The sequence below is a fragment of the Enhydra lutris genome, unplaced genomic scaffold (genome assembly GCF_002288905.1).
Source record: "Enhydra lutris kenyoni isolate GAN:26980312 unplaced genomic scaffold, ASM228890v2 scaffoldscaffold26, whole genome shotgun sequence".
NCBI classification, from domain to species: Eukaryota; Metazoa; Chordata; class Mammalia; order Carnivora; family Mustelidae; genus Enhydra; species Enhydra lutris.
The window spans coordinates 3,318,216-3,345,634 of NW_019154110.1; the positions used below are offsets into that span (position 1 = coordinate 3,318,216).

At 52.5% G+C, this 27,419-nt stretch overlaps 1 protein-coding gene across 1 annotated transcript in view; it reads left to right on the forward strand.

The window, feature by feature from the left end:
- Positions 1-5,010: 5,010 nt before the first annotated feature.
- The window catches only part of LOC111151547 (solute carrier family 6 member 4), a 33,457-nt gene continuing 11,048 nt past the window's right edge, over positions 5,011-27,419 (forward strand). Inside the window, exons 1-10 of the mRNA XM_022509611.1 lie at positions 5,011-5,090; positions 16,787-17,240; positions 19,429-19,563; positions 20,885-21,104; positions 21,948-22,086; positions 22,613-22,747; positions 23,055-23,158; positions 24,634-24,761; positions 25,759-25,871; positions 26,502-26,633. Coding sequence (XP_022365319.1) covers positions 16,898-17,240; positions 19,429-19,563; positions 20,885-21,104; positions 21,948-22,086; positions 22,613-22,747; positions 23,055-23,158; positions 24,634-24,761; positions 25,759-25,871; positions 26,502-26,633 — 1,449 coding nt within the window. The 5' untranslated portion in view covers positions 5,011-5,090; positions 16,787-16,897. The remainder of the gene's footprint in view (positions 5,091-16,786; positions 17,241-19,428; positions 19,564-20,884; positions 21,105-21,947; positions 22,087-22,612; positions 22,748-23,054; positions 23,159-24,633; positions 24,762-25,758; positions 25,872-26,501; positions 26,634-27,419) is intronic.

Sequence of the window (27,419 nt, forward strand, 5' to 3'; positions counted from 1 at the left end):
CCTTAAAGAACAGCTTGATTCTAATGGGCTGCGGGCAGCTCCGGGGCCCTCGCGCTAACGAAGTCCTTTAGCTGGTGCTGCTGTTGATCACGGCCAACGCCACTAGTTAAGCTGGACTTCTTTAAGTAATTCCAGATGAGCATTCCCATATTTAGGACAACTTGTTCGAACCGTTGTTGCCTGATGCCAACTCTTCCTTCCTCCCTGGGGTCCATGCTACAATTTGATTAAAACTAGGAATAAACCAGCCTGGGTTTTGTTTCCCTTTATTTTTTTTTTATCCCTAAGAGAAAGAGAGTAAGTGGGTGTGGAGGGGTAGGGGAAGAGTTGGGGGGGCAGGCAGAGGGAGAGGAAGAGAGAGAATCTTAATCCGGCTTCATGCCCAACATGGATCCACTCTCCATCCCATGACCCTGAGATTATGATCTGAAGCCATAATCAGAGTCGCACGCTTAACAGACTGAGCCACGCAGGTGCCCCTTGTTTCCCTTTTCAAGTTCAGCCTTTTCCACTTTATCACAAGGAAAGAACGGGAGGGAGGGAATGTTTGATTTGCACCAGCTGCTGTCATTTGGGAACAACAGTTCTAGTAAGTGCCCTCCGGTTGCAAAGGGGCTTGAACTCGGAGAAGGGAAGAAATGCTGCCTGGTTTTAAACTAACTTCTAACCTCGGTGACCACAGACCTCAGTGAGGGTGATGGATGAGGGTGACGAGCTTGCCAAGAAGAGATGAAGGGGAAACCTCCCCATACACAGAGGCACGAGTTATCTTGAAGTTCCTAGGAGGGAAGAAAAGCGAAAGAGAGGGTGAGTGTTTTATAATTTTAACCGGCAAAGGAAAACTGGCAGGAGGACCTCAGGGCCTGGAAGCACAAGACAGGTGTTCTAAGAATAATTCTGGCCCTCTTGACCCCAACCCCAGTGAAGCCCTAAACGTCACCTCTCAGCTCATGGCATCCTCACTAGTAAATTAGTACAAATATTTGCCTCCTTCCTAAGGGAACAGACAAAATCACAATGGCGCTGAGTAACTTGGCCCCCTTTGGGGAGGAAACACGTCTGAATCATGGGAGGTACAGCTGCGCCCCCGGAAGTGCCTCCAGGTTCTGCTCTGTGGTAAGGCTGGGGCTCCCAGGATGTCCTCCTGCCTTCTGTCTTTCCCTCAGCTGTTTTCTTCCTTCTTTCTTTTCTCCTCCTCCTCCTAATTCTTCTTCTTCCTCACCTGTCTATTCTTGGATTTCAACACACATTTTCATTTTCCTCTGCCCAGCAAACTGAGCAACACCTGTTCTGCGTTTGCTTTTTTCCCTCTCATTTAACAATAAATCTTGTGAACCTCCCCAAATGAGCCCAGATCAACTGCCTCACTCTTTCCAACAGCTGTGTGGTACCCCAGCATTGGCTGTGCCAAGATTTTCCCCGGGGCCCTGGTTTTAAGGGCACCCAGAGTCTGTTGAGAGTAAAAGGCATTTCCGGTCACAGGGCCTGCTGTGTGTGGAGCTGTGGGGAGAGGTGGAGCCTCTTCCTGTGGGGACTCGGGGCCTAGCAGAGGAGGTGGGCCTGTAGGAGAGGGGCACGGGGGCTCTGCATACTGGGGGGCACACACACAGGGCTGCGGGGGCCCTTCTTGGGGCTCCATGCTGCTCCTGGTTTCCACTTCTCTGCCAAGGTCAGAGGTAAAACAAACAAACCAGCTTGCCTCCAGAATGTGGCCTCAGCTCTAGGTGTTTACTGTCAGATGAGGGAATTCTGTAGGAAGGAAGGAAGGAAAAACCAAAAACCCCGGTTCAGAGATGTTACAGCTAGAGCACGGGGTAGTCAAACACCTGTCAAACGTGGAGGAAGAGGCCTTGTTTATCTGAGGCAGGCGGCTCCTCAGGAACGAGGCAGAAGGGGCCAGGAAAGGCGACCAAAGCATCTTGCTCAAGGCCGAGCATGAGCCAGTCCCCCATTCCTGCCGCTGCCTAGCACATCGCCCCTCCCGGGACTCCAAGTGGGGCTGCCCCTCCCGTGCCCTTTCCTTGTTTCTTCTGGGTCCAGGAGGAGCAGCTGCAGGGGAACGCCTGCCCTGCCCTCTGAGGGGATGAGCGCAGGCCTCGCTGGGCAGCAGAGCTTGGCCTCCAGGCGCTGGCCTCCACACACAGCTGAATGTGAACAGAGTCACCCAAACTATGTCACCTCCCTGGCAAATCGGGGGGCGGGGTGGGAGTTTGTGCCTCAGAAGGGATGGCACAGGCAGACACATCCATTGCCAGGGCTGGGAATGCTGAGGAAAGGCCCAGAAGAAGGGGTGGGCCTCGTCTTGCATCTATGCATTAAACAGAAGGAAGGCAGGACAGACGGATGGCCCCAGGACTTCTGGAGGGAGAGGTTTGGCCTTACAGGGTTTTTCCTGGTCTGGCTCCACAGGGGAACGGTTTGCTGGGCCTTGAGAGACCCAGAACTTGGGAGTTCTTGATGGCCGTGTTTATGTGTGGTGAGGGAGAGAGGGCTGTGTTTCTTCTGCAGAGGCCAGAGCCGGTCGAACTGAGAGAAATTATTGCTGAACCAAGGTTGCCCAGTGGGGCTCTTCTCCTGGTCATGGTCACGCAGGTTCACCCCAGTTCCGGGCATCTTCGATAGACTCATCGCTTTCTGGACACTGGCCAGTCGCTGAGACTCACAGGTTCTCCAGTTTCTGACTTCCACCTCCTCCCTGTTCGTACTGGTACCTCCTGGCCTCATTCCTTCTGATCTGAGGACCCCGTCTACCTCCAGTACCCCCGCTCCGCTGCCTGTAGCCTGGCTGGAGCAGACATGGGATCCTTCCCAAAATGCTGATTTCCTGCCAGTAGACGGTGACGTCTGTCCGCTCCCCCCATGCGGACAGAGGATGGGCAGTGAGACCAGGGATTTCACCAGGGAGAGTCAGCTCCTGGAGATGACTGGGAAGTGGTGACAATGACAGGGAGAGGAATGATAGGGAAGGGTTCGCTTTAGGGAGGAGAGGAGGGCTGGGTTTGAGGAGGAGCAAGAGGAGAGAAGCCTGGCCTGGGTGGTCCAAGGCCAAAGAAAGAAGATATGGAAGTCTCCCTTGGGAGAAGAGGCGCACAGGGGGGCAGGCCATGCACCCGTCAGCCTCTTCACAGCCCCGAGCTGGGTGGTGCCCACCATTCACAGGATCCCTATTTTACACACAAGGGACCCGAAGGCCAGACGGATTGAGGTAAGGGAACTTACCCTGTGTGGGAACAAACCTACATAGTCCAGGGTCAGAGCTGAGATTTAACCCAGGCCTGTGGGATCCCTACTCTCTAGGCCAGCACTGCACCAAAGAAGGCAGTACCCACCCTGGAGTGGGTATCAGGATCTGGAAAGAAGGCCAGGAGTGGTGGGGCCAGCAGTTTGAGACTGTGGAGTCGTGTTAAAAAGCCACATTGGAACCAAGGTGGAGGACAGATTCTGGAGAGCCTTAGCCGAGGGCTTAAGTCACCGCCCCCTCCCCAGCTTGTGCCCCCCCCCCCCCCCAGTCTCCTCTTCCCTTGGTTCTGCCCTGTCCCCTCCTTGGAACTGCACCCTACATTTCTGCAGCCCGTTGTTCATACTGCGCTTACGCATGAGTTTAAGAAGGCCAAGCAGAACCCGGGGAGCAGGAACTTGTTCATCTGAAAGGGGATCCCTGGGGATTTGGTCCGAGATGAATTTCCCAAGATCGCCCAGGAATCACCAGCCTGGCTTTGCAGCCCCAAATGCCAGTTGGCTCACCACAACCTTGCAATCGCCCCCCTGACGTCTAGGGGGCACCAAAGCCTCACACTGATTCCTTCCAGGGCGGGAGAGGCCGCGGAGGGGGGTGGGGGGCGCAGACACCTGCTCAACCGCGCCGCGTACGTGCTGACTCGGTTCCTCCAAGTACTTAGGGGCTGCACGCTTGTGATTCTTTTCTTCCTTCTACTTTGCTCGGTCCCTGGCCGCCTTTGGGAGGAGGGTGATGGGCTAGTCTGTGCCCTCTCATCTCTGCCTCAGGGGCATCCCAAAAGAAGAACTCCATCTGCTCTTTTCAAAGGTTTAAAAAAAAAATTCTACTAAAAATCACTTTTAAACTTAGATTAAAAAAAAAATTATCAAAGCAATGTTTTCACACGGTTCAAAACAATACGCCCATGTTGAACCTCTTGAGATAATTAAAATACTGTAGAAAGTTCTTTACTGTAGCCACACCAGGGGCATATCCCCTCCAGCATCACCACCCGGACAATCTGTTCGATACCGCTTTGAAGTATGGCTAGTTAACCAAGGGAGAAATCATTCATTCATTCTGTCTGTCTGCAAGTAACTACTGAGCCACTAGGTCAGGGGCTGCTAGAGGCCTTGGGGATGGGATGGCCAGAAATGAGACGAGGTCCCTTCTGGCCCAGCGCACATCAGACCGTGGGGCCGATGAACCCCAGGAATGCCAGGTGCTAAGTCCTAGGAAGAAAACAGAGCAGGATGCAGGGTGGGGGTGATGGGCAAGTGTCAGTGGTCCAGAAAGATCGCTCTGCAGGAGTGATTTTGAGCAGAACCCTAAACTTGGGGAGCAGCTGGTGGGGGTGGAAATATACCTGTCGGTTGGGGAGAGGCCCGCCCACCCGCGAGGTGAGAGCGAAAAAGTTGGGATTCTTGGCTCTGTTGGGCCTTCTGCCAGTGGCCCCGCCGCGCGGGCTCTCTCGCTTCCTAGAGCACTGTCCCTCCCAGGGAGGGAGGCCTCCCCTCCGGTTCCTGGGGCCCCGCTCCGCCCCCTACCCCCTCCCTACGTGGCGCAGCCTCTCCACCCCTCCCCACCCCGCGCGAGCGCCGGGGGCGGCCAACCCCACCCCGGGGGGAGCGCAGAGCCGCGGCCACGCGGGAAACGTAAAGTTTCTGCAGCTCAAAGTGACGCAAAAATTCTTAAAGAGCTCTTTGGCGGTGGATATCTAGAGATCAGACCATGTGAGGGAACGAGAGAGTACAAATACGGCCGCTCTGGCGCCCGCTCCCGCACAGGCAGCCGCGCCCCCGGTGCCTCAAGGGCGTGAGGGCCGCCCCGCCTCCGAGGGCCCTGGACCAGCCTCCCCACGGACTCCCGGCAGGTGGGTCGGCTTGCCCCGCTGCGAATCCCAGCTCCTGCCGCACCCCACCCCGCGGGGGCTCCCCCGGGCGCTGGCTGGCCGGTGGGCGTGTGCGCGCGGTGGGCTCCAGGCGCTGCCGCTGCCCTCCAGGGGAGCACGGGTGGGGACAGCCGGCGAGCCCGGGGACAGGGCGCGGCCCAGGGGACTGGGGGACACTGGAGGGCTCCTTAGTCTGCCACCCGCGGGGGCTGTTCCGATGGCCTGGGGACCAGAGCAAGACCCTGTGAAGATGTGCTTTAGGCTAAGCGTTGTCCCGCTCATGAGGAAAAGTTGCTTTAGTTTCAGCTCGCAGCTCGGGTTTGGTCCCTTATCGCCGTGGCGGGCAGGTGGCTGCGTGCAGAGGCGTTTCTGCAGAGAGGCTTCTGGTCGACAGAAATGCCCAAGGATCTAGAGGAATCTCTGAATGGACTCTTAAGTGGGACGAGTCTCCGTGCGCCTGGGTTGTTCCCACTGGCAGAGCTGGTGCACGCTCAGCCACCTCCCGGGCCATTCAGAATTTATGGGAAACTTAGACTCCAGCGAGCTGTTCTACACGGTTCAAGTGTGGAACCGTCAGTTGCTGAAGAAAACGTGTGCATTTAAATATGTCTTTGAAAACACTCTCTGGAGTGGAAGGACCCGAGGGAGCACATCTCCTTTGGCACTGGGTCTTTTGCGTAAAGAATTTCTGGTTCACTTGGGGTTCTGAAGAATCTGAGAGGGGGAGACTTTCTAAGAGTCAGGCGTTACCAGCGCTTGTGTGTGTGCGTGTACTTTTATGCTCAATTTTGTCCAGAAAAATGAACCAGGTCAGTGGATTATTTATGAGTCCGCTAGCTCTCATCATGCTAAGACTGGATCAAATATTTAATGTGTTTTGCTTTCAGTTACATAGGAAAAATGTCTAAGGAAGCAACATTGGGATTTAGGTTTAATGACACGGAGGAGCATTAGCATTTGGGTTTTGAGCAGTGGAGGGAAACACACAGCTTTGACTCTGTCCTAGTCCTTGCTTTTGTGTGGAGCTGCTGGTGCCCAAAGGGGATTTTCCTACCACGGACTGGGGTGGGTTTGGCTGCTCCCAGTGCCCTGAGGAGAGTCCGGTTCTGATAGGGCTAACTAAGCAAGCCATTTTGTATATGGGCTTTTCTTTCTTTTTTTTTTTTCCACTGAACTCGAGCAAGAGCAGGTTGAGACTGCTTCACAATTCATCAGAAGGCCCCTCAGCGCTCTGGTGATGCCCGTGGGACATTTCAGGAATCTAAGAGCAGGACAGTTCCTCAAACCCATTTTTCTCCGTCTCTTGCTTAAAAAACATATACTAAGGGTGGGCAGAGGGGTAAGGGTGGGGATAGAGTGATGCTGAAGCTTCAGTGGAATCAGGAAAACCTCGGAAATTCCTCTGTGGGGGATATTTAGAGTTGGGAGAGTATTTTGATGAAACTCAGAGAAGCATGGCCAAGAGCTTCACAAATGGGCTGTGTGCGATGGTGTGGGGGTGCTTGGCTGGAGGGGGTCGTCTCCGAGGGCAGGCTTGCAGAAACATCCCCGATATCCCCTTCTGAAGAGAAACAGATGATTCCACGAATGAAGCCAGTGAGGGGCAGTCCCTTCTCCTTCGTATCACCAAATGGTTTAATTTGAGAGAACAAAGGCAGGGCTGCCTGAAGAAGTTTAATTTCAATTTGGCTTAATAAACCAACAGGATACGGTCATGATTTCACTTTTTTTTTTTTTTTTTTTTTTTAAGAAAGATGCCTGTGTGACCAAAGGGAGTAATTTTTCTGTCAGAAGCTACCTCACCCCTTAGTTCTTCCCATCACAGCTCAGCTCCTCAGCTACAAGTGAGCGGCAGAGAGGGCCCCACATAACCAGATGTCCGAGTCCCCTCCACTCCTGTGACTGTGACCCTAATCTCTCTGCTTTAAGCAAACACGACTGGAAATGATGCTGCCAAATGCCCGAGCCCCGGGACTCTGCCCAGATGTTGCCGTCCAGTCAGGGTCCCTTGGGGACCCCCAGGGGTCACCGGAAGGCAGAGGTTTGCACAAGTCAAATCCTGCACCTCAACCACCCACAGGAAACAGGAGCCTGGGTTTCCCCACCCCCCACATCCCCTTTGCAGGACACCCAGGGTGTGGAGCGATAGCAACGGCCTCCAGGCAGTAAGATCTGGGTTCTGCCCATTTTCCTTCCAGTCACGCATCTGTTGCTGGTCAGCGCCGGGGTCCTCTGAGGACTGTGGTGTTTCCACGTAACAGTCACAGGCTTGGTGTGGAGTCAAAGATCTGATAAATCGCCCTACTTCTCCATTCCTGGGACAATTAGTCTCTGGGCTGAACCTTCTAGCACCCTAAGGAAAGAAAAGCGGGCATCTTGCCGGAAGGGACCTGGGTGGAAAATAGATGAAAGTGGCCTGTGGGAGACACCTGGCAGAAGGGATTTTCCCTGAGCAGAGGGTGAACTGCCTTTCTTGGGTGGGTGCTAGACCCACCAGAGGCTGAACACACCCCCCCTCTTTCTAGGCACAGCTTATCATACTGACTTCGGTCCATTTTCCGAAACGATCTCTGAGTACAGACTCTGTGCAGGGGCGCTCCCTCAGCCTGACTGGAACCGGCTGCTGGTGACTGGGGAGATGACTGCTCATTTACTGGGGGTCAAGAACACGTTTTTAAAGCAAGGGAGTGTGCTCCCAGCCTTGTGTGGGGTGACAAAATGCGTAGAGATGAGGTCAGTGTGAGGCCGTTGGCCTTCTCTCTTCCCTGATTACCACCCCAACCTCAGCCAATGTTATTCCTTAGTGGGTATTTAAGCCATAGGCTTTTTTACTTTTTTTTTTTTTTTTTAAGATTTTCTTTATTTATTTGAGAGAGAAATCATGAGCAGGGGAGGGGCAGAGGGAGAAGCAGACTCCCCGCTAAGCAGGGAGCCAGAAGCAGGACTTGATCCCAGGATCCCAGGATCATGACCTGAGCTGAGGGCAAATGTTTACCCGACTGAGCCACCCAGGCGCCCCTAGATTTTTTACTTTTAATTCATTTATTTTATTTTGTTTTTAAGTTATCCGTACACGCAACATGGGGCTCAGACTCCCAGTCCTGAAATCAAGAGTCGTAGGCTCCACCGACTGAGCCAGCCAGGGGCCCCCAAGTGATAGGCTTTCTAAAAGCCAGGACTGGATATCCTGTCAGTAATCCCCGAACCCCCTGGACGGCAGAGCGAGAGATGAATCCCAGCAGTATGGAGACGTGGGGATCATATCCCCTGGGGCCGGCCCGGTGACCAGGGTCTCCAGACACTGACAAGTGGGAGATGGCATGGGGAAGGACTCCTGGGATCCTGAGGTCCAGCTCTTTATGCCATTATTTGAGGTAGGGAGGGAAGAAGTGGGGTGGGGCTGGGGGGACGTGGCGACAAGGCCAAGCCAGATCTGGGAGAGCCAGCTGTGTGCTCTGGGGGAATGCAGAGCTGGAGGCTGGGAGGCAGCCTGCATTAGAGGGAGCAAGTCAGCGGGACCTTTGCCTTCTTATGTTTTTGTATGATTTTTTTCTTGCCACATTCAAAGAAAAAGAACATTTTATTTCCATTACTACTGAGCTGCTGAATGAAGATAAACGGAATTTTTTCCCTCTCACTAAGGGACTCCCTCGATTTTAGGGAGGGGCCTAGCTGGCAGGGCTCCAGGTCCCCTGTGGTTTACTCCAGCTCACCCTTGGCTCTGAGGGCTCAGCCCTGCCTGGGACTTGTGTCTCCTGCACCTCTGTTCTTTCCTCTCCCCCGGGTGTGTTTTTTTTTTGAACACTAATCCAGCTAGCTGGCTCTTTTTCTTGTTTCAGAGGAAAGGAGCAGGGGCCGGAGGAAAGGGGAGGGAGGCCCTGCCCAGAGAGAGAGAGAGGAGAAAGGAGATATGCTATTCTGGGCACACCCTGGGCCCACAGGGAGATCTGACTGACTGGAGGTTTCCCAGCGCTCTGAAGACTAGAATGATTTTCCTCCCCCCAGTTTTTTCTTTTAAAACATTTCAACTGAGGGGTTCCTGGGTGGCTCAGTGGGTTAAGCCTCTGCCTTCAGCTCAGGTCATGATCTCAGGGTTCTGGGATTGAGCCAGTTATCAGGCTCTCTGCTCAGCAGGGAGCCTGCTTCCCTCTCTCTCTCTGCCTGCCTCTCTGCCTACTTGCGATCTCTGTCTGTCAAATAAATAAATAAAATCTTTAAAACATTTCAATTGAAAATTCAGAGAAATGGCCTGGTGAAACTTCTTCCCTCAGAGCTGCCAGTCGTTAACATTTTGTCATGTTTGTGTGTCCACTTGCTCTAATTTTTGCACGTGTACTATATGTAGTTTGATTCATTCTGTATAATATGTATGACATAGTTTGTGTAACAGTGAGACAATCTATATAGCACATAATTTTTTGTTGTTGTTGAAACTCAAGAGTTTGCAGACATCTAAATACTTGACATTTTGTCTCCTAAGAATGAGGACATTGACCCTACATAAGCATGGCCCCGTTATTATCACATTTGGGACACAATTGGATCAACTTTTATGAAAAACCCAAATATCACAGCCCTTATTTAAATTTCCCCCACTCTCTCAAGGGTGTCCTCTGTAGGATAGAGGGTTACTTCTTGAGACCAGAGACTCACAGGGGTCGGAAACCGCCTCTTGCCCCCACCTCTGTGCATCCGAGGCCTAGGTCAGTACTATGTAACGATGAACTGATTTTCATGAATGTCCCCAAGCCGCGTGCACGACACACTGTAAAGCACATTTCAGAACTTCTTGACCTAAGAGTGTAGGTCCCTGCAGGCAACATTTCCTAAAGCAGAAGCATTTCGTGGCCTCTGTGGGCCCCTCCTCTCTGCTGCCTGACCTCAGCCCTGGGCTGCTGTGTCCTCCCTGCTCCCTGCCCCGCCTGGAAAAACGGGGGCTCCCCCTTTCCTCTTGCCTACGCCACTCCCACTGTACTTAATTCGACTTCAAATCCCTTTCTCCCTGCCCACCCCTCTGCTTGGCTCAGCTGCCACAGGTAAATCTACCCTCACTTCCTAACACCCACCCCCGGCCGCCCCTGGGGTAAGGTGGGGGCTGGTGTTCTCCACCCTCCCCCGCACCGGCTCCGTTTGTGGGCCTAATCATGTCTGTTTCACGCAAAAGTAGTTGTAGCGATCTACTTTGTATTAAGGACGAGAAAATCTGTGTTTGGAGTCTGCCCCATTTTTTGATCTTGATTTCTATTTATGGCGTAGATTGCATGGCAACAATAAAGTAGGGTTTCGAAGGTATAAGGGGCACTCCTCAGCCTGCCCGATCTAGCACATCGGCTGTTTGAGTTTCCCAAGTCCTCTCCTGGCCTGTCCACGCTGAGACACAGCGGCAGAGGTTTCGTTTTCAGCAAAAAGTTGTGAGCTGTGGGGTTCAATGTGATAGAAACTGTGTGTCCTCACCTTCTACAGCTCTTAGAAGGCTGCCCAAAGACCCCTCCATAGAACCTGCCAAGAGTCTCCCCACTTCCTGTCCTCTCCTGAAGTTTAGTTCTGCTCAAGACCCAGAAAGAGCGTGAGGCCAGAGAGATGATGGGTGACAGATACCTCCCAATCAACTTCATTGTCCCCGCACCCCCTTTTGTCGTACTTAACAAAGCTGTGTCCCACAGCTTACATTTTAGATGTTTCTGGATTTTCCGGGCAAACCAGGATTCTGTAAGTGAGTTTGGGAGGCTACCCGCCCTTTATAAGGTGGATTTCTGTAGGGAGAAAACACATCCCACGTTCCAAACAAGCAACTCACGCATGAACATTTGGAGCACAGACCGCTGATGGGTGTGCCTGCTGGTACTTGTTTCAGAGTCTAAAAGCACAACCCAGACTCTTCTTTAATCCCAGACATGTCCGTCTTTTCTAGTCCAGAGTCCATGGAAATGACTGTTGTGACAGCCCCCCTCCCCCAGCCAAGATGCGCAGCTCATCTTGCCAATGGGTGAGGATTGGGGCAGGGCCCCTGAGAATGGGACCCTGGGGACCAAAGGGTTGTGCCTCACTTGAGGCTCAAAACCACCAGCATTGTGGCTGGGGCTCCCCAGGCCCTGCACCCAAGGAACCCAAAATACAACCTCCATTCTGGCGGCCGTGCCCGTATTTGAGCCCAGAGGTGTGTGGGTCACGACCCCGCTACCAAAGGCATCCAAAGCGAACAGACGTAAAAGGATGACTAATGACATCTACTAATCAGTGACAAGTGACGTTCTGGTGATCATACAGAGTAGAGAGAGATCCTTTGGGCTGGGGTGGTGAGTGAAGCTTCGTGGATAGAAACTGAACCCAGGCCTCCAAGGATGCGGGATAATTCGGGCAGCAACGGCCTGGGGTGGGGATACACTTGGGGGCGCTCAATGGCCCACCTGCCCCTGATGAAACTGGGGCACCCGTTAAGCATGCAGCACCCACACGGATCTCTTGAATTATAATCTCTGGGACGGCAGCCCAGGACTCTGCTGTTTACAGCTTTCCCAGTGACCCCATGGAGAGGAGCTGATTGGGAGGAACGATCACAGGGAGGGCTCGTGGGATGGGGTGCAGTCACTTCGCCTCTGGACCCCGGTCCGCCTGACTGGGGTGTGAAGCCGGAGGGCAGGAGGGACGGTATACGTGTGGTGGCCCAGTGGCTGTCAATGCCCTGTCATTTATTGACGTTGTCCCTATGCTAGACACTGACAAGTAAACAACCCACAGCATGTTCGTGCGGCCTCTGGAGCGATGTCGACCACACCACCAAGGGCTCATCCTCTCTACTCAGCACTCTGTGTGCAGAGACGGTCGAAGCTCCTCCCTCCCCCAGGCAGGGCAAGTTCTGGACAGGAGACCCTTGTCCTTTCTCGTGATGATTGGCCCAGACGGCCCTCAGGATTAGAGACTATTTAATCCCACTCCAAAAAATTGAACTGTCGGTCTCACACAAAGAATTCTTTGGTTGGGAAAGCAGTGTTCATTTCTAGCCCTTTTGGTCCAAAAACAGGCGGGTTTTCCCTGCGCTCCCCATTCACATGGTGAAGTCTGTTTTGTTTGAAAGGTGAGCCAGGAGTCCCTTTGGGCTCCTGGGCGTTTATGCTTTGGGCGACTGTGAGTCAGAACCCACTCACATCTGGGCCTCCTGTGACAGAAACTGCACAATAGGGAAAAAGGGATGACTTGTAGACTCTGAAGGCATCTTGGGGCTTGAAATGTGAGCTACCTCAACACGCTGCATCAGTCCGCAGGAAGCTCTGTTTTCAAAGGGAGACACAACAGGGATTTCGAGCACCCCTGCCTCTCCCTCCTTCGGCACAAGTACTGTTTTCCCACAGTCGGAGCTTGGCCTTGTTCCATGAACTCCATGCAGGCAGGACTGCACCTGCCTTGCCTCTGAGAGCCTGCCTGGCATGTAGTAGGCATACAGTGTGCCTTTGCAGAATTAGTGTTGCCAAGCCCAGGGGCTCCCCAGCCATGGACACCAGAGCTTTGTCATCGCTCTAGTCCTCAGGGAGGTGTGTTGGGAACGTCAGACGCCCTCTCTGAAGAGAGAAGGCAAATTTCCACTTGGCCATCTGACCTATAATTATTCTGTTCTTGTGGTACACCCATCATCCGTGCTGGGTCTGGTTTGGTTTTTGAAAATGGAAACCAAGTGTCCCAAGACATGAACTCACTTTGATCTCAACAAGTGAAGTCAAAGTACAAACTTTCTCCAGTGTTTCTGCTTAGAATGTGCTGATGGATGTCCAATGGACAAGTCAGGTCATGGCCATTTCCAAAGGTCTGGGTGGTTTCATGACTAATTGCTGTAATTATGTGCTTGTTCTGATGCTGGTTCCCCTGGCTACAAAAGCAGGGTTTGTGGAAAGGGGAATGGAGATTTGACCAGAAGTTTAAATAGAAACAATCCTTTCTCCTGAAGGGTATATATGTGTGTGTGTTGGGGGGGGGAAGTGGGGTGTCTTAGGCCACCCCCTGGGCTGAGAGGAAGCAGGAGTGTGGACAGAAAGCAGACTGTCAGCCTGCCAGAGGCATCACCATGCTGCTTGTGTGCGGAGATTTGGGGATGAGGGTCCCACGTGTCAGGCTGTCATCCCACCCAGGGGCAGCATGACATCATGCCACCCCAGCCGGTCACTTGGTCTGCCTGGTGCAAGAGCCCACATTTGAGGTGCAAAGGAAGGCTTCTGGGGCTTTCTCTGGCCACGGAGAAACTCAAAGGCTGCCTGGAGGAGGTCACAGCTGTAACAGTGACCTCGTTTGCAACCTCTACCCAGCAGGATAAAAATATCTTTTAAAAAAGAAAGCTTTGGGGGACACCTGGGTGGCTCAGTGGGTTAGGGCCTCTGTCTTCGGCTCGGGTCATGATTCCAGGGTTCTGGGATCGAGCCCCGCATCGGGCTCTTTGCTCGGCAGGGAGCCTGCATCCTCCTCTCTCTCTGCCTGCCTCTCTGACTACTTGTGATCTCGGTCTGTCAAATAAATAAAAAAAAAAAAAAAAAAAAAAAAAAGCTTTGAAGAGAACATTCTTAGAAGCCAATTTTCTTAACTCTTACTTCTATATTCCCAGGGCAGCCTGCTCTCAACGGTGATCTGCTGGACTCAGTAGGAAAAGGTGGCCAGTGCTCTATAGAATCAGAAAAGTAAGAAAGGAGCACGAGAGCCTCGGGCAGAAGGGGGTCCGGGCCAGGCCGTGGTCTCCTGGCTGTCTGGATGAGTCTCCGGGAGGAGTTTTTTTCCAGTTGGGAGAAGCAGAGAAAAAAAGGAGATGCGTATCTCCTGCCCGTTTGGTGGCTTTGGGTGGCTGTAACTTATGTTTGTACCCCAGGGTCTGTGATCAGGAGTGCCAGAGAGTGGAGCTGGCTGGAGAGTGACCGGCTTAAAGTCATGAGTCAGCCCAGGATCCCTCTTAACCTGCTTTCTTAGGACTTGGGCCATTTCAGCCTGTTGATGTAATTAAAAAAAAAAAAAAAAAAGTGCTGGGGGGATATATCAGGAAGCAAGGTCTTTGTAATGCTCACAACAAAAATAGAGAAGCACATACTATTCTTCTAGGAGCTGGTCGGGGCAGGTGCCAAGGAATCGAGATCAGTTGCTTTAGGGGACGGACCCCTGAAGATACTGAAGAACATACATTGCTCGGAAAAGTTCAGCAACACATGCACATTGTCCAGCCTCCCTGCAAGCTTCCCCAGGAGAGAGTGTACAGGAAACCTAGAACTCGACCCAGGCCTGAGGAAGTTCACAGAGTCACTAGTATGGCTAAGGGTTTGCTCCCCCGACCACGATACTCTTCGGAGATGGGTGACGTGTCTTTCCCATAGACCATGGGGGAATGTGCCAGAGAATGACTGGATGGTATAGCTGCTCCTTGAGCTGCAGTTTTTTTGTTTTGTTTTTTAAGTCATCTCTACACCCAACCTGAGACTCGAACTCACGACCCCGAGATCAAGAGTCACGCGCTCTAGGCACTGAGCCAGCTGGGGGGGAGGTCCCCTGAGCGGCAGTTTCAATGCGAGCAGCAATGCGGTATTCCAGATAGGGAGAAGTTCCTGCAAAAGCTCAGGGTAAAAATTCGAAGGTGGAGAAAGAAAGGTGGGGGAGGGGGAGCCTTGGTCAAGGCTGGCTCTGCCCATTGGGTGCCATGGGGTTGCACGGTAAAGCCCTTTATCTCTGTCATCTGACCTTCAAGTTCTTCAGTGTTCAATGCAGACAACAGGCCGATGATTGAGGCTGAAGGGAAGTGTGGAGGCCTGCTTCAGACAACACAACCAGAGACCACAAAGGGCAGGTTTAATTTAGCTCTGAGTTTAAATACTCTGACGCCTCATCATCTCTCGAAAAAATAATGAACTTTAAAAAAATCCCTCGGCCTGGTACGTGGTGGCTTATGGTGGATGAGAGAATGGGTGGTTAACCCGAGGGCTCCACAGAGGGGGACAGGGAGAGGCTGAGAGCAGCATAAAGATGGGCACAATGGGGTTTTATCTAGATCACTCCTTATCAAAATTCATGTTCGTTTGTGAGCAACCTTGAGCCCAGGGTGGGGTCAGGGGGTGGGGGCCAAGCAGGTAGAAAGGGTAGAACACGGGACACCCACCCTGTCCCCTAGAGCCATGGAGCTGGCTGGTCTCTCTCTTGTGGCTGTAATCTTTCTGGCAACAATCAAGCCCTTTAAAATTTTTATTTTCTGCTTTACAGAGAAAGGAACCCAGTGAACACAGAACTCTAAGTCATTTCTCGGTCATTTCTCGCCCTTGCCAATATTTATGTATGCAGTCATCGGTGTGAATCCATTCCTCTGCTCTCATTCCTTGCTACATTTTTATCTTCACGTTTCCACGTGTGGACAGTTCAGTTCTGGTCACTGAAAGCCCCAGAGAGGTAGGAGACAGACACGGCCATTTTTTATTAGCCGTCCATTTCTAGCCATCCTCCAGCTGTTGGATTTGAAGGGGTAATAGCAGATTTTTGGAGCTGTGAACAGCAATAGTTCACCCTGGACATCTCGAAAGGTAGACTATGACCTGAGCTAAACAGAAACCTGTTTCAACTCCCAGATTATTTCAAGAGCTTGAAGAGTTCAGGCCCAGATGAAATGAAGTGAGTTGGCAGGTCTTGGCTCCTGACGACTTTACAACAGGCCATAGGTTTAAAGTCCAAAAGGGCTCGAATTTCTGCTCCACATTTGATGTACGAGGCCTGGGTCCCGATTGCTGCTCTGACTTCCCCGCACCAAGGCCCCGGCAGGGCTGTGGAGGTGCCGAGGTCCCGGCCAGCCCTCGCCACCAGGCTGTGTGGGCTCAGAGACACCGGCCATGCCGGCATCTGTAACCCTCACGCTCCTCTCCCTGGCTCTTCCCGCTCTCCCCGCCTGCCCACTGTTGCCGAATAACAGGTGCATCTGGCTCAGGACCGCTGGGAGAGGCTGGCAGAACCCACGGTGAGCAGCAGGGCCCTTCAAAGCCTGGGCAGACCCGCAGAGGCACAAGGCGAAGGCAGCTCTGCAAAGCACAGACGGACTGGACACACCCAGAAGCAGCTAGAATCTCTAAGGGCTAGACCCCGGGAAGAGGGGAAAAGTCCACAGCTGAGGAGCTAGGGGTGCCTTTACTCTCGTCCTTTTAAAGCCATACCTATAATTTATGTAAAATACACGGCATGCTTGGCGTAAAGGGCTTAGGACCGTCCTAATTTATTGGCAGGCAGCAACAGCTCCTTTCTTTGGGTTTCTTTTCCCCCTCACAGCATCCAGGACAAGGTAAGTGCTCTGCAGAGCATTGGTGAAGCAAGCTCTCTTCCTACCTTCTTCTGGGTGACTGGTGAGCTCCAGGATGCGGCGCTGGTCCCTCAAACTGAAGCCGGTCCCTTGTTCTTAAAGCTGATGCGAGACCTGGGTGATTTGCTGTCCATTCCTGTTTGTTTTATTGTTTCAGGTTTTTTTTCCTTTTCAGGTGACTTGACTGTGATTTGATAACTCGTCTAGGTTGAAAACTGGGTTGATATTATTGACTGCCCTATAGCAAACAGGATGTTTTACGCTTGACAGATGCTTTTGTAATCCCATTAATTCACGGAGTTTACCATGTTTGTTGAGTTAATACCAAAGACAAGGAGAATGCGTAATTCTGTTCTCCCTTCACTGTGTGCCTTTCCAACAGAGCTCTCAATCCCGCTGATAACAAAGCTCGGAGGAGATCCCAGGATCTGAGCCCTGAATTCAGCTGGGGACTTCCGCAGATGGGTGTCGTTATAGTCCCCTAGCCAGCAGGATGGAGACCACGCCCTTAAATTCCCAGAAGGAGCTGCCCGCGTGTAAGGATAAAGACGATTGTCAGGAAAATGGAGTTCTGCAGAAGGGGGTCCCTGTCCCTGAGGATAAGGTGGAGTCTGGCCACATCTCCAATGGGTACTCAGCGGTGCCGAGCCCTGGTGCCAGAGACGACACTCAGCACGCTCTTCCAGCTGCCACCACCGCCCTAGTCGCCGAGGCTCACCAAGGGGAGCGGGAGACCTGGGGCAAGAAGATGGATTTCCTCCTCTCTGTCATTGGCTATGCGGTGGACTTGGGCAACGTTTGGCGCTTTCCCTACATCTGCTACCAGAACGGAGGGGGTCAGTATCTTGGGCCACAAACAGAGGCTCGGAGCCGGTGATGGTCTTTAAGGTCCTCTCAGGAGGCCACAGCAGAGATCATGTCTTTTCTGTCTTGTCTAAACTGATGAGTCTCAGAACATGACTGCTTGGACGTTCAAGCTGGTCCAAAAGATGGGTTCCCAGTAAGCCCAATGTTCAGTCAGCATGTCTGAGGCTCCCTGGGTTAGGAAGTCAGATAAAAGCTCTCCCAAACCTGACCTTGCCAGATTCTCTGCGTGCTTGTGCTTCATGTGTGGAAGGGCCCCCTTCCCTTCCCATCCCCGTAGGTCCCAACTGCACGCCACAGCGGGATGTGAGAATGGCCGTCAGCCCTGTGCGGGCTTTGCTCGGCAGAGGCCAGAGAGGCTAGATCTGTCTGAGGAGAAACTGGGAAGTGGCTCCAGGGTCCCAGGCCCTCCGGGACCTTTGGACCTGTGTGTGGTCAGAGAAGGGCTTCTGCTCAGGTCCGGAGTCTTGAGTTGGAATCTAAGCATGACCCAGAGTTGAACCCAGCCACAGCATGGCCTTAATAATAACCCCAAACCAGACACTGGATCTGCCTTCTGTCTCCTCCAAGACTGTTAGATTTTTGAGGCTAGAGATTATCTCCTTTTCCTCCTTCCACCCCCAACACTTCAGAGCAGTTAACTGGTAGATTATCAAAAAGAGTAGCGGACTGTAGGCAGGGCTGTGGGAGCTGCAGAGAGTAGAGTGGAGAGGAGTGAGTAATGTACGGTGCCTCTGTGTTGACGCTGGACTGGCTATCAAAAATGGGACAAGGACGAGAAATGGAAGTCAAATCAGTCGTTATTTATTTTGACAGAAGCTCTGGTAGCTGATTTGGGAGGGCGGCTGAAATGAAGTTTGGGGAGAATTCATTAGTGTCCTCATTTCCTCCATGGCCTGACGTGGAGTTGCCTAGGTTTGCCTCATTTTTAAAGGAACTAGATCCACGTGGCCGCAAAGGCAGCTGGGGGCTGGGGGGGGGGGGGGGGGGATGTGGGAAGCCCAGCCCTCCCTGCCCAGGAGGAGGGAAGTTATCTCCAGCTGGAGAGGGCTCACCTTCTATAAGGCGCTGGGGACGTTTGTCCCACACTCATTCCCCACCATTCAGCCAGTCAAGCCCCGTTGGGCAAATGCCACCATGAGAACACAATGTGGTTCTTATTCCCAAGCCAGATGTACCCAGAGCAGTTGTAAGTGAGGTGGGACCTTTCCAAGTTGCCCCAACTTCCAGTTTCTAGGTTCAAAGCAATTTCTGGGAGGGAGAGTCAGGGGGGGAAATCACAGCTGACCCACCCTTTGGGCTGAGACTCAGGCGACAGGTGAGCAATCCCCACCTCGGTGTTCCCAAATTCTGTGTCACTACAAGAGCTGGGGATGCCAGCATCCCTGGTGATGCAGCAGCTCCAGGCGTCCTCCTTTTGTGACAAACTACCCTTCTCAGCCACACCTGCCAAGGGTGCTCCGAAGGGAGCGTTCTGGCTTAGTGGAGTTACGGGAATAGAGTCACGTATCAGTGACAAGGGTCTGGAGCCACAGATAGGGACGGCCACAGATAGGAATTCAGGAACTTGCCGATTATTGGAGCCCTGGTGCAGGTTGTCACAGGTGATCTGTCTCAAGGGTCCTGAGCTCTGGTTGCATCAGAATCACCTGGGCGGGTCGCACATTTTTGTTGTGACACCCACACCTGGAACTTCCGCATCGGGGGTGTGGGTGGATCTGTGTCCTTAAGCTCACCAGTGATTCCGTGTGTGGCTGGCTTCGGGAAGCTGGGAAGCTCAGCCCTCCGCCACTGTCATTTCATAGGGGAGGGAACATGTTCCAGGAGGGGCAGTGATCCCGGTCCTCAGGGTGGGTTGACGTGCAACCCATTCCAGGGCCCGGAACCCAGGCTTTCTTGTTGATCCTGAACCCAGCTTTCTTTCCCTGTACTCTCAGCTGCCTTCGTTAACTCTCTTAAAGCCCCATTTGACCATGGAGCTCTGGGAAGGTGCTAAGTCCAGGAGATCACAGTGTGAGGTCACGCAGCACAGAGTGGCTTCATGAGACTTGAGCATCTTAGCGCCCCGTGAATCTCAGCGCGACCCTGGGTGTCCCGATCAGCTGGGCTGTCCTGGTGCAGATGTGGGCAGGGGGTGAAATTGTCTTTCATCTGCCTCAGGGGCTTTCCTCCTGCCCTACACGATTATGGCCATTTTCGGGGGGATCCCACTGTTCTACATGGAGCTTGCGCTGGGCCAGTACCACCGAAACGGATGCATTTCCATATGGAGGAAAATCTGCCCGATTTTCAAAGGTAACCAAAAGGCTTGAGTGGGTGGGTGGGTAGGTGGGTCCTGCAGGGGAGAGTATGGGAGTTGGGGACCTTCTTCCGCAATCAGCTGGGCCTGAAGGTATCTCTGGGCGATGACTTGAGTACTAAGTTTTTGACTGCTCGAGTGGTATGCGGTTGTTAAAGAGAAACAAAATAAATGGCAATTAAAAGCAAACCTGGGGCACCTGGTTACTAGAGCATGTGACTCTTAATCTCAGCATCATGAGTTTGAGCCCCACACTGGGTGTAGCGATTACTAAAAAATAAATAAACTTAATGGGGTGCCTGGGTGGCTCAATGGGTTAAAGCCTCTGCCTTCGGCTCAGGTCATGATCTCAGGGTCCTGGGATCGAGCCCCGCATCGGGCTCTCTGCTCTGCGAGGAGTCTGCTTCCCTCTCTCTCTGCCTGCCTCTCTGCCTACTTGTGATCTCTCTCTGTCAGATAAATAAAATCTTAAATAAATAAACTTAAAAATAGTAATGATAAAAATAAGCATTTTAGAAAATAAATAAAAGTAGATCTAATAGAGTCCTATAACTATAGAGGATAAACTAATGGTTGCCAGAGGGCAAGAGATGGGGCATGGGCAAAATGGGTGAAGGGGACTGCGAGGTACAGGCTTCCCGTTATGGTATGAATCCGTCATGGGGATGAAAGGCACCACATCAGGAATATAGTGCTGTCACAGCTGCTGTCATAGCGTCGTGTGGAGACAGATGGTAGCCACACTTGTGGTGAGTAGAGCGTTACATATATATCCTCAAATCACCTGTTGTCCACCTGAAACTAACGTAACGTTGTGTGTCAGCTGTATTCAAATAAAAGTATTTTTTAAAGCAGCCAAAATAGGGATGCCTGGGTGGTTCAGTCAGTTTAGTGACTGCCTTAAGCTCAGGTCATGATTCTGGGGTCCCGCATGGGGCTCCCCCATCCGGGCAGAGTCTGTTTCTCCCTCTGACCCTTCCCGCCTTGTGCTCTCTCTCTCACTCTCTCTCAAATAAATAATAATTTAAAAAAAACTTTTAAAAAATCTAAAGCAACCAAAATAGAGTTTAAAGCAGTAACAGCACAGACGTGTGTGTGTTTCTCAAACGTGTGATCCTGCAAATACATCTAAGGAATTTACCACATTGCCACCTTGTCCACCACCTCCCAGAGCCTTGGGGAATGAGGGGGATGGCAGCCCCCAGCAACCCCCACTCCGCTCCCTTGAGCTGCAAGGGCCCTACAAGGCCCCCCGGGTCTGTCAGTCACCGTCAGGCTGCCCTGTAAACGTGCCCCCCCTCCCCACTCCCCTCCCAGGGATCGGCTACGCCATCTGCATCATCGCCTTCTACATCGCCTCCTACTACAACACCATCATGGCCTGGGCACTCTACTACCTCATCTCCTCCTTCACCGACCAGCTGCCCTGGACCAGCTGCACCAACTCCTGGAACACCGGCAACTGCACCAACTATTTCTCGGGGAACAACGTCACCTGGACGCTGCACTCGACGTCTCCCGCTGAAGAATTTTACACGTAAGTGCATGTAAGTGAGGGGTGGTCTGGTAGAGGCAGGCCACACCCCCGGGGGTGGGGCTTCCGCGGAGGGAGGGAGGGGCTCTTCTCTTTCCTGGTGTCCCGGAAATGAAGCCCTTAGGGCAAGAGGGGTACGTGTAAGTGAACGAGGGGCAGGGCCGGCACCACGCTGATGTGGAGCTGGGAGACTCGACCTTGAGTGCTCCCTAATCTGGCCTTCTGCGCTGTTCCTCCCCCGCCCTCTGTAATGTGCCAGGCCAGGCTGCCCCCAGGTGCCCAGGCCGATCCCTTGGTTCACATTCCAAAATGACTCCTCCGCGTCAAAATCAGCCTTCTTCCCGGGCCCCGGCTCTGGCTCTGGCACCTTGTCAGGGAATCAAAGCCTCCCCCTGCTGCAGTAGTCCGCAGCTATTCAAGGAGTTTCTGGTTTCATGTGTTCACTTCACAAGCGGGACCTACCCTTTGGAAGAGGATGCCTGGAGTACGTCGTACTCCTCAATGCGGGGCTTTCCGGCAGCTGCCAACCACGAGAGCGGGATTTTGGGGTGGGAAGGGGCGTACTACCCAGACACCCAAAAGCTGCCCCAGCCAGAAAAGAGGGGGCCTGAGAGTCGTCCCCCGGGTGGGGGGAGGGTGGGTGGTGCTGAGTACTCTTCCCAGGGCCTGTGGGCTGGATGTGCTGTTCTGCTGCTCTGTCCCTCAGGACGGGCAGGGCCACCACTCTCTGAGGCTCAGCGAGTGCTGGGTCCTTGTGCCTCGATGTCTGTCCCTTCCCTTGGCATGCTGCCTGGGCCGCTCACTGCGCAGGCCATCTCACGCGCCTTTCTTTCTCACTGGCTCCAGGCGCCATGTCCTGCAGATCCATCGGTCTAAGGGACTTCAGGACCTGGGGGGCATCAGCTGGCAGCTCACCCTCTGCATCATGGGCATCTTCACTGTTATCTACTTCAGCATCTGGAAAGGTGTCAAAATGTCTGGCAAGGTGAGGAGAACTCTGGCTGCCAAGGGGCCCTCGGGAGCCTGGACAGCCATAGACAGAGAGGGGCACTGTTGTCCTTCAACACCAAACACGATCCACGATGCTCAATTTCTCTTCACCAAATCTGTTCAGGAATTCTAGAAATGGACCAATCCCAGGAACCATTGTATGATTTTTAAAAAAAAATTCCTTTAACCCCTTCCTGTGGTGTCACAATGAATAATCGTGGCAGTAAGTTGTTGAAAGCCCATGATGGGCTGTGGTCCATGCTTTATATCCACTGGCTACCGTCTTGTCCTTTGCTGGGTGTTTTCCCATATTGCAGGTGGGAAGTGGGTCTGGAGGTGGGAGTATTGGCAAGCTGGGAATCAGATCCCGTCAGATTCTAAAGGCTCTGATATTTCTGCCACATCACCCTGCCTCCTATAGTTACAGAAGAGGTCCATCTCCTTTCCTAGAGGTTTTCAAGCATAAAAGCCACCAAGACCCACAAGCTGACAATCTGTGTTTCTGCCCCCTTCCCTCACAGGTGGTATGGGTGACAGCCACCTTCCCTTATATCATTCTTTTGGTCCTGCTGGTAAGGGGGGCCACCCTCCCTGGAGCCTGGAGGGGTGTTCTCTTCTACTTGAAACCCAACTGGCAGAAACTGCTGGAGACGGGGGTAAGATAACAGGGAAAACGAGAGGTACCTGCCTGTCATTTTACTAAGGGAAACTAGTCCCTCCAGTAGGGACAACAGAAATGTAGGCTCAGTGGCACGTCTGCAATAATGTTTTAAATCAGAAGAACAAGCATGAAAAGTACAGTCAAGGGCAGTGGATTGGCTTATGCTTCATATTGGTTTGCACATGGTATGTGGTCGCCCCTGGGAGGAGCTCTGAGAGCTGGTCTTTCCGCTTTGTATGGAGCCAGGGCTGGAGGCCAGAGTGTGGCCCAGGCTTGGCCCTCACCCTCACCTCTGCTGCCAGGTGTGGGTGGATGCTGCCGCTCAGATCTTCTTCTCTCTTGGTCCTGGCTTTGGGGTCCTGTTGGCTTTCGCTAGCTACAACAAGTTCAACAACAACTGTTACCAGTGAGTATCTGGGGCTCCCCAGGCAAAGCTTGAAAGTGGGGTGAGCATTGTCAGCTGGCCCAGAAGAAGGTGCTCAAAACAATGGCCTCAGGCTTGGCCAGTCCCAGGCACCCCACAGGTCCCTGACCAGTTCCCCCATGGCCAGAGCACCCACCAGGTCCATAGCCTTCCCCAGGCCAGTCAGGGTTTGAGAGGGGCCCCAGGCCACTTCCGTTTTGTGAGAACTTCTCACACACACACAAAATTTTTTTAATTAAGAAATTCCACAGCAGATTTTTAAAAATTGCAACATATAGTAAATATTTCGATTTTACTTATTAATGTGTTTAACAAGAATTGTAATGTGATTATTTATTTATGTACATATTCACAAAAGTATAACGATTGAGCTATTTTGAACAAGGCAAAATGATTTTTGTGGCAAAGTCTCATTTCAGAAATTTAGATGAAACAGGGAGTGTTTTAGCAATTACGATTTCACTATCGCTTATCATCTTTAAAGTTAACTTTGAGTGCCCTCTCACAGAGGGCAGTGACTAGCAATCTAATTGTGCTGTTCATAAGATGATTACAGAGTTCACCTTCTCTTCCAAAGGAATCCACAACTGCCCTAAGCAATGTGGCGTTGCACTGGGACACCAGCCTGAAGTTGGATGACGAGGTCTTCTTTTAAAAAAGTGTCAGGAGGGACACCTGGGTGGCTCAGTGGGTTAAGCCTCTGCCTTTGGCTCAGGTCATGATCTCAGGGTCCTGGGATCGAGTCCAGCATCGGGCTCTCTGCTCAGCAGGGAGCCTGTTTCCTCTCTCTCTGCCTGCCTCTCTGCCTACTTGTGATCTCTCTCTCTCTGTCAAATAAATAAATAAAATATTAAAAAAAATAATAAAGTGTCAGGATATCCCTGGGACAGGCTCATACCTCATTTGCACATAGTGTCAAAAGTCTAAATCCGGGGACTTTATGAATGTGAGGCCAAGGCTCCCTCATGGCCCTGCCTCTAATCCAGACCCTGCTTCCAAGCAATTTTTTTTTAACATTTTATTTATTTATTTGAGAGAGAGAGAGAGGATGTATAAGGTGGGGAGGGGCAGAGGAGAAGCATGCTCCCCGCTGAGCAGGGAAGCCTGACCAGGCGGGACTCGATTCTGGGACTCCAGGATCACGACCTGAGCCAAAGGCGGTCACTTAACCAAAGAGCCACCCAGGCTCCCCCAGAGCAATTCTTGTTTGAAGTCAGGAGGTCTGGGTGGTTCCAGTTCACCACAGGACGTCACTATAACCAGCCCCAGGCTCACCTCCTGCCACGCATGGTGCGAACGGCAGCCCGTGCTTCGAGCTACCAACCAGTGTGAGAGGCCAGGCTGGGGCAGACAAGAGGGGACACCAGGACAGGTCCCTGCGGGCCTCGGGTGGAGACTGGTGCTCTTGAGACTCTGTCCTTGGAAGTGTCTCAGTCCCGGTGGGTTCTCTGCTCCAGAGACGCCCTGGTGACCAGTGTGGTGAACTGCACGACGAGCTTTGTTTCCGGATTTGTCATCTTCACGGTGCTTGGGTACATGGCCGAGATGCGGAACGAGGATGTGTCCGAGGTGGCCAAAGACGCAGGTGGGAGCCTGTGTTCTCTTTACGCCCCTTGCTGGATGGCTTGGCTGCTCTTTGGGTCCTTACAGATATCTAACTTTTGAGCTCTTTCTAAATGTTCTTTAAACATTGTCCAAGGTTTTAGAGAAACTTACCGCCTTCTGTGTGCTCAGCCATGGCGGGGGTGGGGGGCGATGGGGCAGCTGGATGACTGGATGAGGGCTTTTAAAAGCATTGGGTTTGGGTCTGGCAATGAGTCCAAGTCTAATAAGCAAATGATTATTAATCCTTAGAATTTCCCCTTGGAGAAAAACAAAATATAGATGACGTAGTCACGCTATTGTATTGTGAGGTTTTCGTGGAAAAGGAGCGACAAATATTGAAGAAGTGGCCATGGAAGCTTGTGGATGGAATCCCAGGGCTTTCTTGCCAACATACTTCTGTCTTTGACCTGATACACAGCTGTGATCATCCTTGTACCCCAAACGCAGGCACTTTGATCCAGCTCGTAAGAAGTGGAGGACATGTCAGTCACACTATCAAAAGGGACTTTGAAAATAGCGGGAGGTCTTTATTCCGAGGCCTCTATGACTCTTCTGGAATGTTTCACCTTTCCTACTGTTTTCTAGCTAATACCATCAGAGAAAGCTAAATGCTCTGGATATCAGTCCTGGCCCAGAAAAAAAAGCTCTGAGTTGTGATATGGTGGAAACTCTTATTCCCATGTGTAGCTTTGCTAGTGTTAGGGTCTTGGGTTTCTTTCCATCCATACCACCCCGCCCCCAACTGACTGAGAGTTTACACCTTTCAAGATGGCTGCGGTTCCTTCCCGCACGTGATGTCAGGATGGGCAGGTGGGATGGTGTGGAGTGTGAGCAAGTGTTCGGGGTGTGTTAAAGCCTATTTTACATGTAAGTTCTCGTGACAGAAGTGTAATTGTTGGTGTGGCTGCGTTTCCCTGAGACGTCTTCGCAGGGCAGGTGTTGGTGACCACCTCCTCCTCTCTCCCGCTCTGTCTCAGGCCCCAGCCTCCTCTTCATCACGTATGCAGAAGCCATAGCCAACATGCCAGCATCCACTTTCTTTGCCATCATCTTCTTCCTGATGTTAATCACACTGGGCCTGGACAGCACCGTGAGTGAACAGGGAGGGAAGCCTGGCTTTCTGGAGGAGATGAGCGGGTTGGGGAGGAAGGTGCACGTATACTTCCCATCCTGGCCACCCCAGGAGGTGTTGGCTGCTCCCTCCCGGTGCTCCCTCAGCCCCTGGTTCAGGCCTCCCTGCAGCTGCTCATGGCCCTCTAGGACCTGAGAGAGTCATTAAGGGGCTAATGAGGGTAAGAGGTCTGCCCAGGCCAGGGCTCAGGTATGTGAACTGCTATTACTGGGTGCTGTCCCTGCACCAGAGGGACCCTAAAGGTCCCTCTTGGGTCTCGGTGCCCTGCTGCCCCACATTTGACTCCGCACCTGGCACTTAGTAACATGGGAAGACTCTCAGCTTTGAGTTGGTCTTTCTGGCGAAGCCGCAGTCTCCCCGGGAGGCCTCACATAAAGCAGTCCTGTCTGGGCACTCTGTTTCTTTCCTTGATGTGCTTGGTGGGGGGGGCTTCTTTATGACTGTGAAAATGGGGTGATACGTTGCCAGCGAGGGCTGGGGTCTGTGGGGAGCCCATCATGACCAGCCACCCGCCTTCCCGTTCACTGTCCTCGAAGGTAACACACTGGCCTTGAGCCTCCCCTGTGACAGCTGGCGTGTCCCTCTCAGTTTGCAGGCTTGGAGGGGGTGATCACAGCTGTGCTCGACGAGTTTCCGCACATCTGGGCCAAGCGCCGGGAGTGGTTTGTGCTTGGTGTCGTCATTGCGTGCTTCTTTGGCTCCCTGGCCACCCTGACTTTCGTGAGTACCGCAACCCCCAGCTTTGAGCCCCGCAAGAACCTGTCCCTTTGCTTCCATCCTCCGTGGCGCCCTGGCTTTGGGGCCCAAGTAAGAGGGTTGATGCCGCTCTGAAAATGTCACCAGGGATCAGGAGGAAGGTTGTTTCTGGCAGTGTTTGTGTGTGGAATCTGCTCTGTGCTTGGTAGTTGGAGGGCTTTCCGTCTTGCAATCGACCCAGCTGGATTTCAGGCTTGACAGAGCGTCTGGAGAAGAACTGAGGTTTGCTTTTCCAGTCTTGAGGGCTGCTTTCATGGGATTACTGCCCTGATGTCCTGATATCCAGAATATCTGGAGGCTGGCATCTCCTGTTTGTAATCTCACTTTGTCTCCTCCAGAGAATGTGCAATGGTGAAGAAGTCAGACCCTCTCCCATGATTTTTTTTTTTTTTTGAAGCGGAGGCAAATACAGTTAAAACGGAATAAGATCACACCCACAGGCGTCCCTGGCTTATGTCCTCCTGACTCAAGGCAGATTTTGAAGACCTGCATCTTCAAGCTATGACCCCAGCAGGGTTGGGTGGGGTGCGGGGGGCACCCTGAGGAGGACCCAAGGGATTGGCAAGTTAAGACAGAAGGTGAAACCAGGACCAATGTGCTCAGCATGTCTGGTATTGTGAATTGGCCCAGGTCCAGTCTTTAGGGACTGGGATTCTTTAGGGCAGAGTATACAGTAGGTGCTGCATAAGTGGAAGGACGTTGAAAACAGATCCAGGGACTCTTCTGAGTCTGTCTCTTAAAGCTCAGTGG